Source organism: Lissotriton vulgaris, chromosome 2_2, assembly GCF_964263255.1.
Source record: "Lissotriton vulgaris chromosome 2_2, aLisVul1.2, whole genome shotgun sequence".
Classification (NCBI taxonomy): domain Eukaryota; kingdom Metazoa; phylum Chordata; class Amphibia; order Caudata; family Salamandridae; genus Lissotriton; species Lissotriton vulgaris.
This window is the reverse complement of record NC_141688.1, coordinates 201,093,347-201,110,318: the sequence shown is the minus strand read 5'-3', so window position 1 is coordinate 201,110,318 and position 16,972 is coordinate 201,093,347. Positions and strand designations below refer to the sequence as shown.

Genomic DNA, 16,972 nt, shown 5'->3' with positions numbered 1-16,972 from the left:
CCTCCCAGATTTGCTTTTCTACTGTTACGCATTTCAGTTAAAAAACCTTAGACTCAAGGAGCCTAGCTCGCGACCGCGATGGCCGCCTGATTCCTCGGCTCCGCTGACCCTGTAGCGGTCCTCCCGGTTTCCGCACTATCCTGCCTCCAACCAGCGAACTGCGTTACAGCAGCGGAACCGGGAGGCGAGCCTGATCATGCCGGTGTGTTTTTTTCTTCGATCCCGGCAGCAGAAGCTCTGGGGCGCCTTTCCCCTCCGGACGCCGAATAGAGCAGCCTGGGTCTTTGTTTGCGGAGGCGGCCGGCCCTGGTGGTGAAGACGGCGGCCATTGTGGGACGGACGGTGCTGGTTCCCATCTCTCGTCGGTGGCGCTTGCTTCTCCACGACCCCGCTGCCTTTGATCCTGGGCTCCTCCGCTACATTGTTTCTCTTGGCGCCGTAGTCAGCGCCATCTTTCTGCCTTGGATTTACAGCAGTGAGCCCAGGCTGCCGGTGCGACGAGTGCATCGGCCAGCACCACTTCACGACTGTGCCGGAATGGAGGAGGCAGCCCCAGCACCCCCAGTCTGTTTCCACCGCAACTCGACCCGGCGGGGGACTCGTAGGCTCGCTGAGGGTGAGGATGTACGACCAGTGGGACTGCCTCTCGTCTGCCATACTCGAGTTCGGGAGGGGGTTGCGTCCCTGCCCTTTGAGGCGCCTTTGTCATTTGGAGATGTTCTGAGCGCCCTGGCCGACCTCAGGTCCGCCATGCGTACTGTTACCTGGGAATTGGGGGCCCAGATTGATGCCACCCTGCTTGCTGCCCCCCAGTCTGTCCACATGCGGGACACTGCGCCACATCCTACAGCTGCAATTCATGGCCCCCTCGCCAACGTCGCCACTGACTCACTGCGGTCACGAGACCCGGTCATTGCTGGGGTGCTGGCGGCAGCACCCCCTAAGGAACGCAAACTCTCTGGGGTGGCGAACTGGCCTGAGAGACGCCGCGAGACACCACGCTTGGGGGCTTTCTTGAGGACTCATGGCGGACCTCCGTTTTCTATCCTGGAACGGCCACTACCGGGCGGACCAGCTGCCCTCTGTGAACCATCGTGGGACTATGGATCCTCTGCTAAGATTGCGGACCACATGACTGCGTCTTGGATGGACTTTGGTGATCGTCCCCTTATTCAGCCGTGGTCCCTTTCTCTGTTCCCATCTTCCAAGAGGACTACCGTGCAGCTGGATTGTACAGTACCACCGCCTCGCAGGGGACAGGGTTGAGGCAGCCCCCTCCTGTATCAGGACTGTTTCCCGTTTTTGGACTGCTGGGTTGCTGACGGACTGCCGGGGGTATTGAGTATTGGTATTGTACTGGTCTTGGGGTCGGGGTAAGGGCGGCCAGGGAACTGTTTTACTTGCGTTGGATACATTTCATTGGCCCTCCTCCGGTCTTATGTGATTTGCACTCTTTCTTCTTTTTTCTTTTTCCTCTTTTCTTTTTCTCTTCAACTTTCTCTTCTCATACTATATTTCGGGTTCTGGGGTGACAAGCACTCTGCTAGGGGGGGGGGGGGGGGTAGGCCGTAGCCTCTGCATGTGTGTAGGGTGGGGGGGTATGTTTTAGTTCATGTTTTTTTTTTCTATGGTGCCTTCTTGTTATTACTTAACTTCTTCTTTCTAGGCCTGTGTTAGGCGCACTGGGGGATGGGTGGTAGCATGGTGTTCACTGTGATGTTGCGTCTTCTTTAGGCATGAGTATAATTTGTGACCATCCTCTGGCTGGAACTTGCATGTTGCGAACTGCACTGACTGGTGAAGATATCTATTGGCGAGTCCCACCTACATGGACCTAATTTCTATTTCTTATTTGTATAAGTACGGAACAGTAGACCTGACCTTAATTGTTGCGCTGAAAACTTTTAAAACTAACCTTCACTGATTCTGGGACACGGTAATATGGTAACTACAGTGTAACCTTATTAATGCTTGCTTGCAATGAGAGATATTACTGTGCCGCCGTAAAGTTGCATAGATGCTTAAATGTTTTCGTGGCCGGCCGGTAGGTTGTAGGCCCGTATTTGTTCTGATTTGATGCACAATAAAGGTTTTCAAAAAAAAAAAAAAAAAACCTTAGACTCCTGGCTAACAAGCTATATTAATCGTCACATGGTCGTTTGTTTCAAGCATTGCTATCCGACCTCCCTAAGGGTCTTGAATTTTTTTTGTCTAAATTTGGCGCCCAAAAATTTTACAAAAAAGTCCGCCTAAAAATCCTACTAACAGCCCTTAAACTGTGGCAAGCAGTTTGTAAAATCTGGAAAATTCCTTACTATAACTCCCTGGCACCAATCTGGGACTCCCCCGGAACACCGGAATGTCTATTAGATCGTCTCTCTTTCCCCTTGAGAGAGGCAGGCTTTATACGATGGGGAGATCTGCAGGTTAATCTAGAACTCCTAGACTGGGCATCCATATCTAACATGACAGGAAGATCCCTCACAAGGTTCAAATATTATCAATTATCATCTTGGTGGGGAAGTCAAAATTGGGCGTCAGAAACAGCGGGTTGTGAATTCCTAGAATTAGCCAATAGAGCAGAAGGAAGGAAGGGTGAGGTTTCTGCATGGTATAATACACTAATAGGGGCAAATGACAGACAGGAGGAAGAAATCTTGAAACTTTGGGAGGAATATAATCGGAGATGGTACGGAAAAACAATTGGAGGTTTGGATAGACTCATTCATAATATCTCAAAAAACAATAAAACCTGCTAGCCTCAGAAGAAATCATCTTTACACGGCATACAGGGTCTATTGGACTCCATCAAAACTGTCAAAAATATCGGGAGTACTACACTTTTGTCCTAGATATAAATATTTAGCGGCAGATGACCTACACATTTTTTCAGATTGTACAGAAATTAAAAACTACTGGTTATTGGTCTGCACTTTTTTAGAGGAGGCACTGTCTAGATCAGTCACTTGTAGCCCTAGACTGATTCTTATGGGTTTGTCAGAGGAATACGATATTAGAGACAGTATCACTCAGTTTATATTCTATGTGATTGTCATCGCCAGGAAGGAGATATGCAGAGAATGGAAATCTCCAACCCCCCCTAGGTTTGCAGACTGCCTTAAAAATATCATGGCTATAAGTAAAACCGATCTGCTGTGTGGGGGAGAGGATGCGGAAAAGATATGGGCTCCGTTGATAAAATGGTCGGATAGTTAGACAACAAAAGTCCAATGATTATTCCAGGGGTTTGTGGTCTGGTCCTCCCCGGGACAAGGTACATTGACATCGAACAGGGGAGTTGGACTAGTAGAAAGCCTACCTCTGGGAGACCTCTCGAAAGCTAAACATAAAATACTCCAGGGCGCACAGTTAGGTATTGGGTTGGCAGATTTGAGAGTTTCCATCTAGAGTCATTCCATCTGGTGGCATATATGAGGACAATTTTGTTTTATTTTTTTAAATTACAAAAAAAAGAAAAGTTGACATCAACAAACCAAGGTCTGTTCCACAATCTAACGCACAAGTAGACATCACCAAACCAAGACCTGTTCCACAATCTAAAGCACAAGTAGACATCAACAAACCAAGGCCTGTTCCACAATCTAAATCACAAGTAGACATCACCAAACCAAGGCCGGTTCCACAATCTATAGAAAAACTAGACATCACCATACCACAGCCTAACCCACAATCTAAAGCACAACTAGAAATCAACAAACCAAGGACTGTTCCACAATCTAAAGCAAAAGTAGACATCACCAAACCAAGACCTGTTCCACAATCTAACGCACAAGTAGACATCACCAAACCAAGACCTGTTCCACAATCTAAAGCACAAGTAGACATCACCAAACCAAGACCTGTTCCACAATCTAAAGCACAAGTAGACATCACCAAACCAAGACCTGTTCCACAATCTAAAGCACAAGTAGACATCACCAAACCAAGACCTGTTCCACAATCTAAAGCACAAGTAGACATCACCAAACCAAGACCTGTTCCACAATCTAAAGCACAAGTAGACATCAACAAACCAAGGCCTGTTCCACAATCTATAGAATAACTAGGCATCACCAAACCACAGCCTAACCCACAATCTAAAGCACAACTAGAAATCAACAAACCGAGGACTGTTCCACAATCTAAAACACAACTAGAAATTAACAAACCAAGGGCTATTCCACAATCTAAAGCACAACTAGATATCACCAAATCAGTTCCTGTCCCACAATCTAAAGCACAATTAGACGTCATCGTACATATCTCTACTCAAAAATCTAATGTCCAGCCAAGCATCATCAAAAAGGGACATGATATTAAACCTACTTATTTTTTTAATAATATCATTTTACTAATAATATAGTTTGTTACACAACCACATCATATTAATAATTCTTCATCTTTGCTGAATATATTTTGACCTGCTTTTATTTGTTCTTTATATTTGTGTTTTCAGAAGATAAAATCATTACAACTGAACATTATCACTGTTGTTATGTATGAGCAAAATTGTAATATTTCTGTTTATTAATAACTGAGTATTCATGCGTAATATTACTATAATGATATATCATTATTTTTATATCTTTGTTATCTATGTTTATATCTATATTATAGTATAATTCTGTATTATTTATAGATGAAGCCATGATTTTAACACTTAGCTAAACTCTTCCCCTCATCTCTCTTCCACAGAGGTTGGCAGCGGCCAGGATTACGTAACATCAGAGAATCAGTTACTGTACTACCCCAGCATCACCTACGCCATCATTGGCAGCTCGGTCATCTTTGTGCTAGTGGTGGCCCTCTTGGCCTTGGTGCTGCACCATCAACGTAAACGCAACAGCCTCATGACGCTACCTGTGCACCGGCTTCAGCACCCTGTGCTCCTGTCACGGCTGGTGGTGCTCGACCACCCGCACCACTGCAGCGTCACCTACAACGTGAATAATGGTGTCCAATACATGTCTGGGCAGGGCTATCAGAGGCCTTCAGGGCCAGAATCCCCACCATCCTACTCTGAGGCTGTGCTGGACCAGAGGTAGGTTCTTGGATATCTATGATAGTTAAAAAAGTAGTAGAGGACTCTTCCTTTCAGACCCACCTCACGTTAACAATGGTTTTAACCTATCCTTCGTTCTCTGTTGATACCAAAGAGCAGCCCAGACTCACCAGAGGTGCTACGAATTTCACCTGAATATCAAGTCCTGATTCACAAAGTGTTTGTTACTTACACCGGGGTTGTGAATGGCTTACTCATACATTTCTAGGAGTAACACATACTTTCTGTGGGCGAAAATGGTTTTCTGAAAAAATGGAAAAGGTGAAACAAAGCTGGACCTTTCTTTGCTTGATTTGACTTTTATTGTTCTTACAAAATTTCCACTTCTGGTTACACACAATAAGTGAAAATACACATCTAGCCTAAAGTAAAAATATGAAATAGCTTAAAAAACTGTCAATCCAATCTGAAATTGTATGATGTAAAAACATACAGAGGAGGATTTTGAAGTCTTGAAGAAAACACTTATATTAGAGCAGTACAGCCCACCTCACCCCCACTCAAGCAACACCTGTTACACGAGTCAGTATCTCAGGATGGAAACATACAACCAAAATTAAGTTTCCCCGGAAAAAGGACTGCATCCCGTCCTGCCATTGTACGTGCATCTGGTGTTCTTCCTGAGGGGACAGACTTATAGATTCATCAAGCATCCATTTTGCGATTCCTTATTAGCGAAAAATAAGGATTCTCTAATAAGGAATAGCAAAAGGCTATGCATGAAGAACTTACTAAAAAAATAGCGATTTCTTAAAATTGCTTAATTGCGAGTCGTAAATTGCGAGTCGCAATTAAGGAAGACCTCCCCATTAATTCCTAGGGGCCTAGAGGCCCATAGGAATAAATGGGAAGACTATCTCAATTTGCGATTCTCAATTAGAGAATCGCAAATTGAGATTGTAATTTCAAGGGTGTCAAAAGGACTCCCTGTTGCACCCCTGAAATCTGCAGATGTGTAGATCTTGCACACACACATGCCCTAAGGGCATGTTTGTGTGTAAAATGGAACTATGAAAAATGCACTTTAGTGCATTTTTCAAATTTTTTACAAATTACCATGAAGTTCAACTTCATGGTAATTTGCTCCCCCTATTAGCTAAATTGCTAATTTTTTTACTTTAATGCATTGCATTTAAGGATCTCAATTTGAGATTCCTTAAATGCAATAGCAATTTAAGTAATCACAATTCTGCGATTTTTGCATTTGGGATGATGCATCCCAAATGCAAAAATACTGATCGCAAAGGGGCAGATTCTGAGAATTTGCCCCTTTGCAAGCGTTTTTTAGCTTGATGCATCTATACCTTAGAGGTCTGGGGGAGCAGGCAGGGGAGCATCACCCACCTAGTGCATCTGTCCTTGTAGTCTCCCAGTGGTGTTTACTTTGAATCCTTCTCTAAGCCCCTCCCCCAGCAGCCCATGCCAGGTATCCCATTGATTTGAGTGTTTAGTTCCATTCGTTTCGACTAGGGATATTTCTTTGACCCGGTCTCCTCCAGGCTCCAGCACCTTGCTTTAGTGATGCTTGTGGGCAGATTGGGCAGTCCTGGCTGTCTTCCTCTTACGTTTGTTTACAAAACATTTGGCACCAATTAGTAGCCAGCCGCTCTTTCATTTAGAGAGTTCTCTCCCTGTTAGACCATTGAGGGAGTACCAAAATGGAACTCTACAAATCCTTCTTTACACAAACCTGTAAACTCGAAATGTTATGTTAGTCTAAACACCGACAAACTACAAAAATATTGTTTATTTTTAATTTTTACACACACACCTTAAATTAACATATGGGTGCGATGCAAAACTAGTGGCTAAATACGTATTCTGCCAATTTTCCTTCCGTCTGGTGGCCTGTTGATTCTACTCTGTTATATTCTGTTCAGATGTATAAATCGCATGGATACCGCAATAGAGTTTCCCAGTTTTGAGCAAACGCAATGTCTAGATACTCTACAGCAGAGTCTGGAAAGATATGGCTGATGAGTTACTATTCACGATACTACAGATACCTAATCAATCACTGGAATGAGGCTCTCTCTGTTCCATGGGCCTGGATAAGGCTATAGTCATCCCCCTATTGAAAAAGCTCTCTACAGACCCTCTGATTCTTAGAAATTACAGACAAAAATCGTTACTACTTTTCGCTGAAAAAATCCTAAAACTATATGTGAGCAAGAAATTGTCCATGCATCTGAAAAACAAACTTCTAGAAGAAGAGAAGTTTGGATTTAGACCAGGGCATGGAACTGAATCAGCACAACTATTGTCATTGGAGGAACTACGGATGAGAGTGGGTAGCGGTCAGTCAGCGGGACTGATACTACCCGACCTATAAGCCACTTTTGACACAACCAATCACAAAACACTACTGGCAAGACTAGCTATGGGTGGAGATAGTGATCCACTATTGAATTGAATGTGTTCATACCTGTCAGATTATTGACAAGGCGTTTCTTCACCCCCATACTGCTCTGATTTTGAGTCCCACTGCTCTGATTTTAAAGTCACACAAGGGTCTGCATTGAGCCCAATATTTTTCACATTTATATGTGGCCTCTTATTAAATCCTATAACATCAGGCATGTCAACTATACCAATGACACAGAATTGATACTGTCTACAGAAAGCAATAAGCTTGATGTTTAAGACCCCTTCCACAACTGTTTGAACAACATTGTCATTTGGCTAGACAAGACCTCCTTAAAATTAAAATGGTGAAACTCCTAGCCACCAGGCTAGTCAAGATGATCACGTCTTTGATTCACCCATACCAATCCAGGTTCATGCCACGCCGCAACACAGCGCTGAACTTGCGCCGGCTACACGGCGTCCTCGGGGGGGCCTCGAAAATTCATCTAGGGAGTTTTAGTCTCCCTAGATGCCACAATGTACTTTGACAGAGTAGAGTGGCAGTACCTGTTTGCTGTGCTGGCGAAGCTGGGCTTTGGAAGTGAATTTGTTAGCTGGGTGCGCCTATTGTATACAAAACCCCTGGCTAGAGTGCTTGTTAACAACTGCAAGTCCGGTGACTTCCCGCTGGGGTGGGGCACCAGACAGGGGTGCCCGCTGTCTCCACTGCTCTTTGCACTTGCGATGGAGCCATTGGCTGCATGGATTAGATGGGATAGGTCGATCCGGGGTCTGCGGTGGACTCCCGACTGGGAGGATAAGATTTCGCTTTATGCCAACGACGTCCTGCTCTATCTCACTAGCCTCGAGGAGTCCTTTCGGAACTTCTTGGATGTGCTGGACATCTTTAGCAGATATTCTGGATTGGCCATTAACTGGGCGAAGTCGGTGCTATTTGTGGTTGTGGGCGATCCACCGGCGATCCCGCAGGCATGCCTTGTGCATGTTGAGACTACGGGATTTCGGTACTTGGGCATATATATTACACTTGACTCAAAGCTGCGGTATGACAGTAACCTAGCTGCTCCGTTGAGCAGATGTAGGAAAGACGTGGAGCGCTGGAAATCCTTACCTCTCTCTGTGCTTGGAAGAGCTGCTCTCTTCAAGATGATGGCGCTACCCCGGTTTCTGTATGCTCTACAAAATTCGATGGACCCGGTGCCAGCAGCGTACTTCAAAGAAATAGAGGCCCTCCAGAGGCAGCTCCTCTGGAATGGCGGCTCCCGTATTGCCTTCAATAAAGTGACTCTCCCGTGGTACCATGGAGGGATCGGACTTCCAGATTTGTGTAAGTACTACTGGGCCTCGCAGTTGGCCGCAGTAAACCGCATAGTTTACGGAATCCCAGGAGACCCAGGCTATGCCATGGACCGGGGTCAAGCCCCCGGTGGGATGATTGATAGAGCTCTGTACTCTAGACCTGGGAGATTTCCACTGACTGGACCTACTGCTCATGTGACACAGATATGGCACGCGGCCAAAAAAAGTCTCGGGTGGGAGGGTAAGCTGACACTAGCCACCCCTTTATTTAGTTCTGAGAAATTGGGCAGTATGTGGAAGACCAAAGGATTTCATAGATGGGGTCCTATTGGAATTACCCGGATAAAGGATGTATGGGGGAAAGGCTCGGTGCATACGTTTGAGTCCCTGCTGAGCAGTATAGTCTGCACCAGAAGTATACTTCCGGTACCTGCAGGTGAGCATACTCTCACCACTCAAGTCCCCAGGGGCACGGATCTCCCGGAGGCGTCCCCTCTTGAGGACCGCGTACTGGATGGGCATATTTCGGCGAAAACCATCTCATTGATATATATCGGAAATTAGTCAATAACTCTGAGAACCCGTTGTTGAAGATAAGAGCTCAGTGGAGCGCGGATGGGCTGGAACTTGATCACGAGGATTGGGTGGAGGCAGTGTCCTCCCCCAAGGTATTCGCTATCCAGATGCGGCTCCGATTGGTGCAGCTAAAGATCCTGCATAGATCTACATAACGGGGCCTCGCCTGGTACGAATGGGCCGTGCTGACATTGGAGTTTGTAGGAGAGAGTGTGCAGCGGTTGGCACCCTGATGCATATCCTTTGGCATTGTGATGTAATACAAGCATATTGGGCAAAGATCCACGATGTGTTGGGGGAAGTGCTGGGGGTGGGACTGCGGCCGGAAGCCCGGAGATGCTTGTTGAATGTTTGGGGGCCATCCGATCTAAGTGTGTACCAGAAGCAGTGGGTTACGTTAACGTATATGGTGGCCAAACGCAATATCGCTCAACTTTGGGGTGCCAGCCAGCCGCCCCGAACCAACAAATGGGCAGAAGACCTTGATTGGTGTATGTTCAGAGAAAGGTTGGTGTATGTGGCCCGGGGTCGCCCGCAGAAGTGGGGTAAGATTTGGGGGGCGTGGAATAGTCACCGTTGTGAAATCTGTGAAAGGCCCACATCAGGCCTCGACTTAGGAGCGCAAGAATCCACTGGACCCTAGTATCTACTATTGTGTATTTTATTCTGTAATGTGCTGTATTGACCTCTGCGTAGTAATCAAATGCATTCACCTGAGAGTTCTTTTTTGTGTTAATTTGTTTTCGTTAAAATAAAAAGATTTATAAAAAAAAATGTTTAAATGGGACAAAACTGAGTCTTTGTGCTGTTTAGCTAATTAGAGTCCTCATGAAACGTTCTATGAATTTCTAGCCACTGACAAATGATGATGGACTCAGAGACCGACCACGGTCATCTTTGACAATAAGCTGTCCATGGAGAGCTGTGTTAATAACGCTGCTGCTACCTCCTCTGCACTTCTCTGGAGTGCAGATGCAGACGCGGACCCCCCTTTAGCTCTTCTAAATAACTCCTTGACTACGGGGGTGGTCCCAGGATCCTTTAAACGGGCAGAAGTGGTCGCTATCTTGAAAAAACCCACGGCTGACCAGTCCAACATGAGCAACTATCGCCCAATTTCTCTCCTCCCCTTCCTTAGTAAGGTTTTGGAGTCTCACGTTACCCAAACCCTTACCTCTTTTGTGGAAGACTCCTGTGTTTTGGACCCCCAGCAGGCTGGATTTAGACCAGCACATTCCACAGAAGCAGTCATCCTCTCTGTGATGGACGAACTTCGCAGGGGCGCCGACACTAACATCTGTCAGGCCCTGGTCCTTTTGGATCTGTCAGCCGCCTTTGACACGGTCGACCATGACATCCTGGTCGACCGTGTCAGAGAGGCTGGCATCCAGGGCACTGCCCTGGACTGGGTGCGCTCTTTCCTGACCCACCGCCACCAGGCCGTCAGGCTGTCTCAGTTCTCCGCCTCTCAAGTCGAGCTGACCTGTGGTGTCCCTCAGGGCTCTTCCCTTTCCCCTCTTCTTTTTAATTTATATTTGGCCCCGTTAATCCGTTCCCTTCACCGTTTCAATGTCTCCGCATTTAACTATGCGGATGACATTCAATTGGTCTTCACCATTGACTCCGGGTCCGAATCCATCTCTACCTTTCAAAATACCCTTTGTTTCATCAGTGATTGGATGGGCACAAACCACCTGAAACTTAACCCCGACAAGACCGAGCTGGTGCTTGTCGGGGGACCCTCCAATCCCTGGCATCCCTCTTTCTGGCCGACCAGCTTGGGTACCCCGCCTTGTCCTGTCAATTCAGCAAAAAGTCTGGGTGTTGTCATCAGCAACGATCTATCGATGACACCCCAGATTAGTGCCGTAGTCTCCTCTAGTCATTTTCAGCTCAGGAAGATACGCAAGATCTCTCGCCTACTTACCACCGATGCCCTCACTTTGGCCTTACTTGCGTTAGTCATGTCTAGGCTTGACTACGCGAACGTATTATATGTAGGCATCCCTGTTTACCAACTTAGGAGACTCCAGCTGATTCAAAACCAGGCCGCCCGTCTGATTTATCATCAGCCGAGAGATCAACATGTCCAACCGCTTTTAAAGGATCTCCACTGGCTCCCGGTCTCTGCTCGTTGCAAATTCAAGCTGGGTTGTATCATCTTCAAATCCCTCTCTGGTCAGGGCCCCGTTTTCCTTTCTTCTCTGCTTCATCCCTATGTCCCCTCCCGCACCCTCCGGTCCTCCCATATGGCCCTTTTATCTGTTCCCAGATTCAAGCGGAAGAAACACGGTGGCCTTAGGTTTTCCTTCCTAGCCCCGTCCTTTTGGAATTCTTTACCTCTTCCGCTCAGGCTATCCTCCCCCTATTCCAGTTTCAGATCCTCCCTCAAAACTCACCTCTTCACTGAAGCCTACAATTAAATTCTTATTTATTGTTATGTTAGCCCTGTCTCTCTCTGCTCTCTCCAAACAGCGCCAAGGAACCTAATGGTGTTAGTGCGCTCTACAAATTAATTTAACATAACATAACATAACAGATGCTGCCTTCCCAAGCTAAAACTTTGATTCTGCAAAGTATTATATTAAGCAGGCTTGACTACTGCATCGCTCTGTTGTTAGGAATATCAGATTATCTGGTAAACAGACTATACAGAGTTCAAGCAGAAGCTACAAAATTGGCATTAAACAGCCTTTAAATTGTAATACTTAGAGCGCTTCAGAGCAAGGGCTCTTTGTCCCTGCAAAGATGAAAAAGATGTGTTCCTAGGCGGAGCTTCTGATCAGCAATTGCAAATCTTATCTGTGTTCCAAAAATTGGAAAATAAAACAAGCTCTGGTATAAATTACCAGTCCCTTTTAGGTCTGCAGTTGACCTACTGTATTTCAGGCAAGACAAAAAACCTGGCACTTTCCTTTGTAATTTACTGATTTGGCTGTCCTCGATAGTAGTCTGTTCTTTGTCTAAATAGTGGTTCCAGCACCAGGATACATGTATGGGGATAGGACGTGCTAAAAGGTTTATAAATAAATAAACAGCCGAAAAAGAGCAGATAAAAAAAAACAAGAATTGGAAGAGCCAGGTCTTAAGCTTATTCCTGAGCATCATATAAGAATTACAAGTGGCAAGAAATTCCATCATTTTGGCTCCAGAAAGGCAATGGACCTCCCTCCCTGTCTTGCAAATCTTTCCTTTGTAATAGTGGGAAGATTGCAGTTACCCAACCAGGGCTCTCCCTGGGGATGAAGAGATGGATCAGAGATCATATGCATAATGGACCAGTCTGGTGCATGGCTTTATACACATAGCACAACGTCTAAGACTGTATACGTTTTGCTATCAGAAGCCAATGCAGTAGTTGGATATGTTTGGAACTGAAGCACTATCCCGGGGCACTCGGCAAGGGTGCTCTTTGTCACCCTCGCTGTTTGCGCTCTCAATGGAACAATTTCTCTATGCCCTAAAGACACAGTCTTGAATAATTCCTTTTAAATTTGGTCTTTACTCTTTAAAAATTACAGCGTATGCCGATGACATGTGCAGAGGCATTACAGGGGATATTTGCTGAAGCTAATAAATTTGGGGCGGTGTCTGGATACAAACTAAATGTAAATAAAACACAAATAGTAGTAAACTATAAACATGGAGAAGTGTGGCTCACTGGTTAGAGGCGGCAGACCCTGAAGCAGAGATCAGGCCCGGGACCAGGGTTCAATTTCCGACTCGGCAGGGTCTAGGATCAATGTCCGCGGACTCTATAATTCTCGCTTCGGCGCCTTCTCTAATCATGAGCCCCACGCTGCAACTCTGGGCAATAGCTTGCTAAATCTCCACAACGGCCCCACCAGCGCTGGGATGCCTGGCTCCGCCCCTCACAGGGAGAGCCAGGAAGGGTTCCACTGCCTAAGCGCCGAGATACCCTCATGGGTGATTCAGCGCTATATAAATCAATAACTATAACCTGTGGTACCCACACAAGAGATCTGTAGGGCAGCCACTTATTTGGGTGCCAAAATCTCATCTAAAATAAGTGAGGTAATTACATCTAACTACGATGCTCTACTAAAAGAAATTGCCTTCTTATTAAAAAAAAATGGCATAAGCTCCCCCTGAATATTATCGTCTGGATTAATTTAATCAAAATGAAGGTACTTCCTAAATTTCTTTATCTGTTTCGGTCCATTCCTCTTTGTCTTAATTCTTTTTTTTAAAAACTCGATGGGATGCTTAGTAGTTTTATTTGGGGGTATCATAAAGCGCGTAGGTCGATGGCGCTACTTAAGCGCTCTCTAGATAAAGGTGGGCTTAGCTTCCCCGATTTAAATTATATTTTATGGCAACTTTTTTGGTTGTCTCCGTAGCTTACTTAATGTGGATAACCACTTCTATTTTCACATATTTATGTTAAATTTTGACTCTAATATGTTCTTATTAAGACTAAACGATCCCAATTACTTTAAAAGGGTGAAATTCAAGACCGCCAGAAATACAGTTAAGATCAGGTTCACGATTTTGGCAATGTGCAAAACCTCTTTTTTTCACCCTAAACTTTCCTTATAGGGTAGGACTTCCCGGAATCTTCAATGATGGTATGGCAAATATGTAGTCTGCTTATGGTATTAAAACCCTAGGGCATCTATATGGTATTCACGTTTTTTTGGAGTTTGAGACACTTAAAATTTTATATAAGTTGACGGAAGCTATGAGATTTAAATAAATGCAAATTCATGATTATCTCATACGAAAGCTGAAGGTTCGGGAAGTCGCGGATTCAGATATTTGGAACTGTTTCTATACACCTAAGAATAAATCTTTTATTAGTGAAGGTTATAAATGTCTTAATTCCTATAAAATTAGTGACTGTGTGACACTTGCTGAGAAATGGAGTTTAAAGTTGGGCTCTAATATAACCGCTAATAAGATCTCTGCTTCTCTATGTAATATCAATAATTTAGTACAATCTTCGAGTTTAAGATTACAGCAATTTAAGACCACATGTTTTTTTATACCACACACCAGAAAGGATTTCTAAATGGTCCTCGAATAATCTTTTTAGCAATAGGTTTTAGTGTCTTAAATGTGACCTCGTGGCGGCAGATCTAGGGCACATGTTATTTTCTTGCCCAGCTCTGACTGAGTTTTGGTCAGACCTGGACAAGATCCTGAAACAAATACTTGGCAGATCACCCTCTCTTGCAGTATTTTCAGTACTATTAGACATATACACCGTTATTATTCAGCAGAAAGATCTAGTGACTATTCTATTGTCATGTCCCAAATTGACCGTCGCCCAAGTCTGGATATCCACGAACCCACCCCATATTATGGAATGGTGGTCCTTGGTTAATGAAATCTATACTATGGAGTCTGCCCTTGCCAAAATAAGAGGTGTCCGATCACTAATGAAACTCGATCAAATCTGGGGTACTTTTATATAATCTTTTAGTAATATCACAAATTAATTGGGTAAATACTCTTCTTTTCTCCTCCGACTAATTTTCATTGAATTTTCATTTGATTTATAATTGATTGCTCTGTCTTTTCCTGCAACGCTTTATGTCATGTTATATTATATTATTATATAGGACTGATATGTTAAGAAGTTACCTCTATTTTGCTTAATTGTTTTTCTACCCCTCCGTGTTAAATATATTGTTTTATTTTTCTTGTGTTGTTAATAAAAACATTTTTTTAAAAGGAACTGAAGCACTGAGAGGAATATGGCACAGTAGACGGGCCGCCACATTCCAAACAGTCTGCAGCCACCTTATTTGTGAGTTAGTTGCACCCTAATATAAAATATTTACATAATACAGTCTGGATATAATTAGAGACTGCACAATAGGTTTGGGAGGAGCCATATTATCTTTTATAAACATCTGAATAAGCCAAAACAGCTTGCAGCTTTTAGTGATTTGCTGAGTCATAGTCAACCTACCATCCAAGCAAAAACCCAAATCCTTGATCGCCTGCCAAGGGGCACCAAGCCCCTCTGGCCAGCCAAGTACTGTACTGCTCCGGCCAGCAGCGGGGACCCCCCAACTGGGTTGATTACCGCGTAGTAGCACGCCTGTTTGCTTCCACTTAATTTCAAGCAATTATGCCACATCCAGCCTGCCACTTCATTAAGACAAAGAACCGTCTATCTAATCCTGTCTAGTCTGGTACTCTCATTTTTAGGTCTCGCCTGTCGATGCGCATGCGCATCGAGCAAGCGAGACTATGGGGGCTCATCGACTCTTTATCCAACTTGCAAGGAATCGTGGAGATTCCTTGCAGTGCCCGTGACTTTTAAGCTCAATGCGCATGCGCATTGAGCTTAAAAGCGCGTGCACGTCCGTCTTTGTTTACCCGCTCCGCCCCCTTCCCGCCGTCTCGCATTTCCCCCTGCCGCATCAAAGGCTTTCACGGCCGGCCGGCCATGCTTTCAGTTTCACGACCGGCCGGCCGTGTCAATTACATTTCAAAGCCCGCTCTCCCTGCTCCGCCCCCTGCTCCGGCCGAGACGCATTTTTCTGCTTTGCAGTGTTATTGCTTAATGGAGCGTCCACCTTTTGCATGTGCCTAGGTTCTTCCGGAAGCCCCTGCGCCGTTCAGTGAGTACTTGGCATGCCCGCGCAGCTTTTGCTTTGAGTTGTAGGTTTTGCAAAAGGAGCTGGTAGCACTGTGTGCTTGTATCTCATTGCGTGTCTACACCAGGCTGAGCGCCATTTACTGGCAATCTTTCCGGGCTGGGCTGCACACCCTTGCCGCAGGTCTAGGCTTGCCTCTGTGCTGTTCTCTATGGGTTAGCACTGGACTCAGCCACTCCTGGAAATGTGACTGTCCTGCATCTTTGTAGCCACTGTATCCTATAATGCTACAGGGGACAGCTTCATGCCCACAGCCCACCCACACCGCTCCGTGTGCTTCTCCTAAAACAATCGGCATCCCTCTGTTATAGAGAGTGGCACGAGCCACCGCATAGAAGAGAAAGTCAGTGGGTTTTAAGTAATATTTGGTATTACATATAATATGTGCAACCCTCTGCTCTTCGTAATCTTCGGGAAATAGGCAGGTGTATAATTGGCAGTAATCTCCGGAATACGCGACCCCTGATCTTCGGTCGTCTTCGAAAAATAAACTCCTCCCTCGCCTGACCAGCTAGAAGCAGCAGATCTCCGAGATTAGTTACTTGTCGAGCATTATCGTTCTTATCTTTAGCATTTTGTATGCTTTTTGACTCTTTTAATTCCCGTTTCTAAATCCTTTAAACACAACATTACGAATATATATATACTGTTGGATGACGGCGTAAGAAATGCGGAAATTGCAAGCAGTACCCAACACCATCAGAATCTCAGCACACACGCGTACAAAGGCGCACACTCGCCCACAAACTGCACACAGCTGCACACGTTCACCAGCTGCATGCTCACCCCTCAGCACATATTCAACCTTCGCCCTTATCCATCCATTCATACAAGGTGGACGCATGAATACATACTTCCAGGCACACCCCTGGAAGATGCATAGATGCGTGTGCACCCACTCTGGCTTCACTCTGCCAGCCCCGCCTCCCTCGGCATCCTTCCTCCCAATCTCTGGCTCCCTCTGTCCTCTCACCTCACTGTGCCCGTTCTCTCCCCAGCCCCTCCTCTCTGCCGCTTTGATCTTCTCCGTGAGCCG

The 16,972-nt window shown here is 45.4% G+C and overlaps 1 protein-coding gene across 2 annotated transcripts in view; it reads left to right on the top strand.

Moving 5' to 3' along the window:
* LDLRAD3 (low density lipoprotein receptor class A domain containing 3) overlaps positions 1–16,972 on the top strand; it is a 584,528-nt gene that overhangs the window by 563,235 nt on the left and 4,321 nt on the right. For both annotated transcript variants that reach the window (XM_086959537.1, XM_086959536.1), the window contains one exon: positions 4,696–5,041. In XM_086959537.1, coding sequence (XP_086815663.1) covers positions 4,696–5,041 — 346 coding nt within the window. The remainder of the gene's footprint in view (positions 1–4,695; positions 5,042–16,972) is intronic.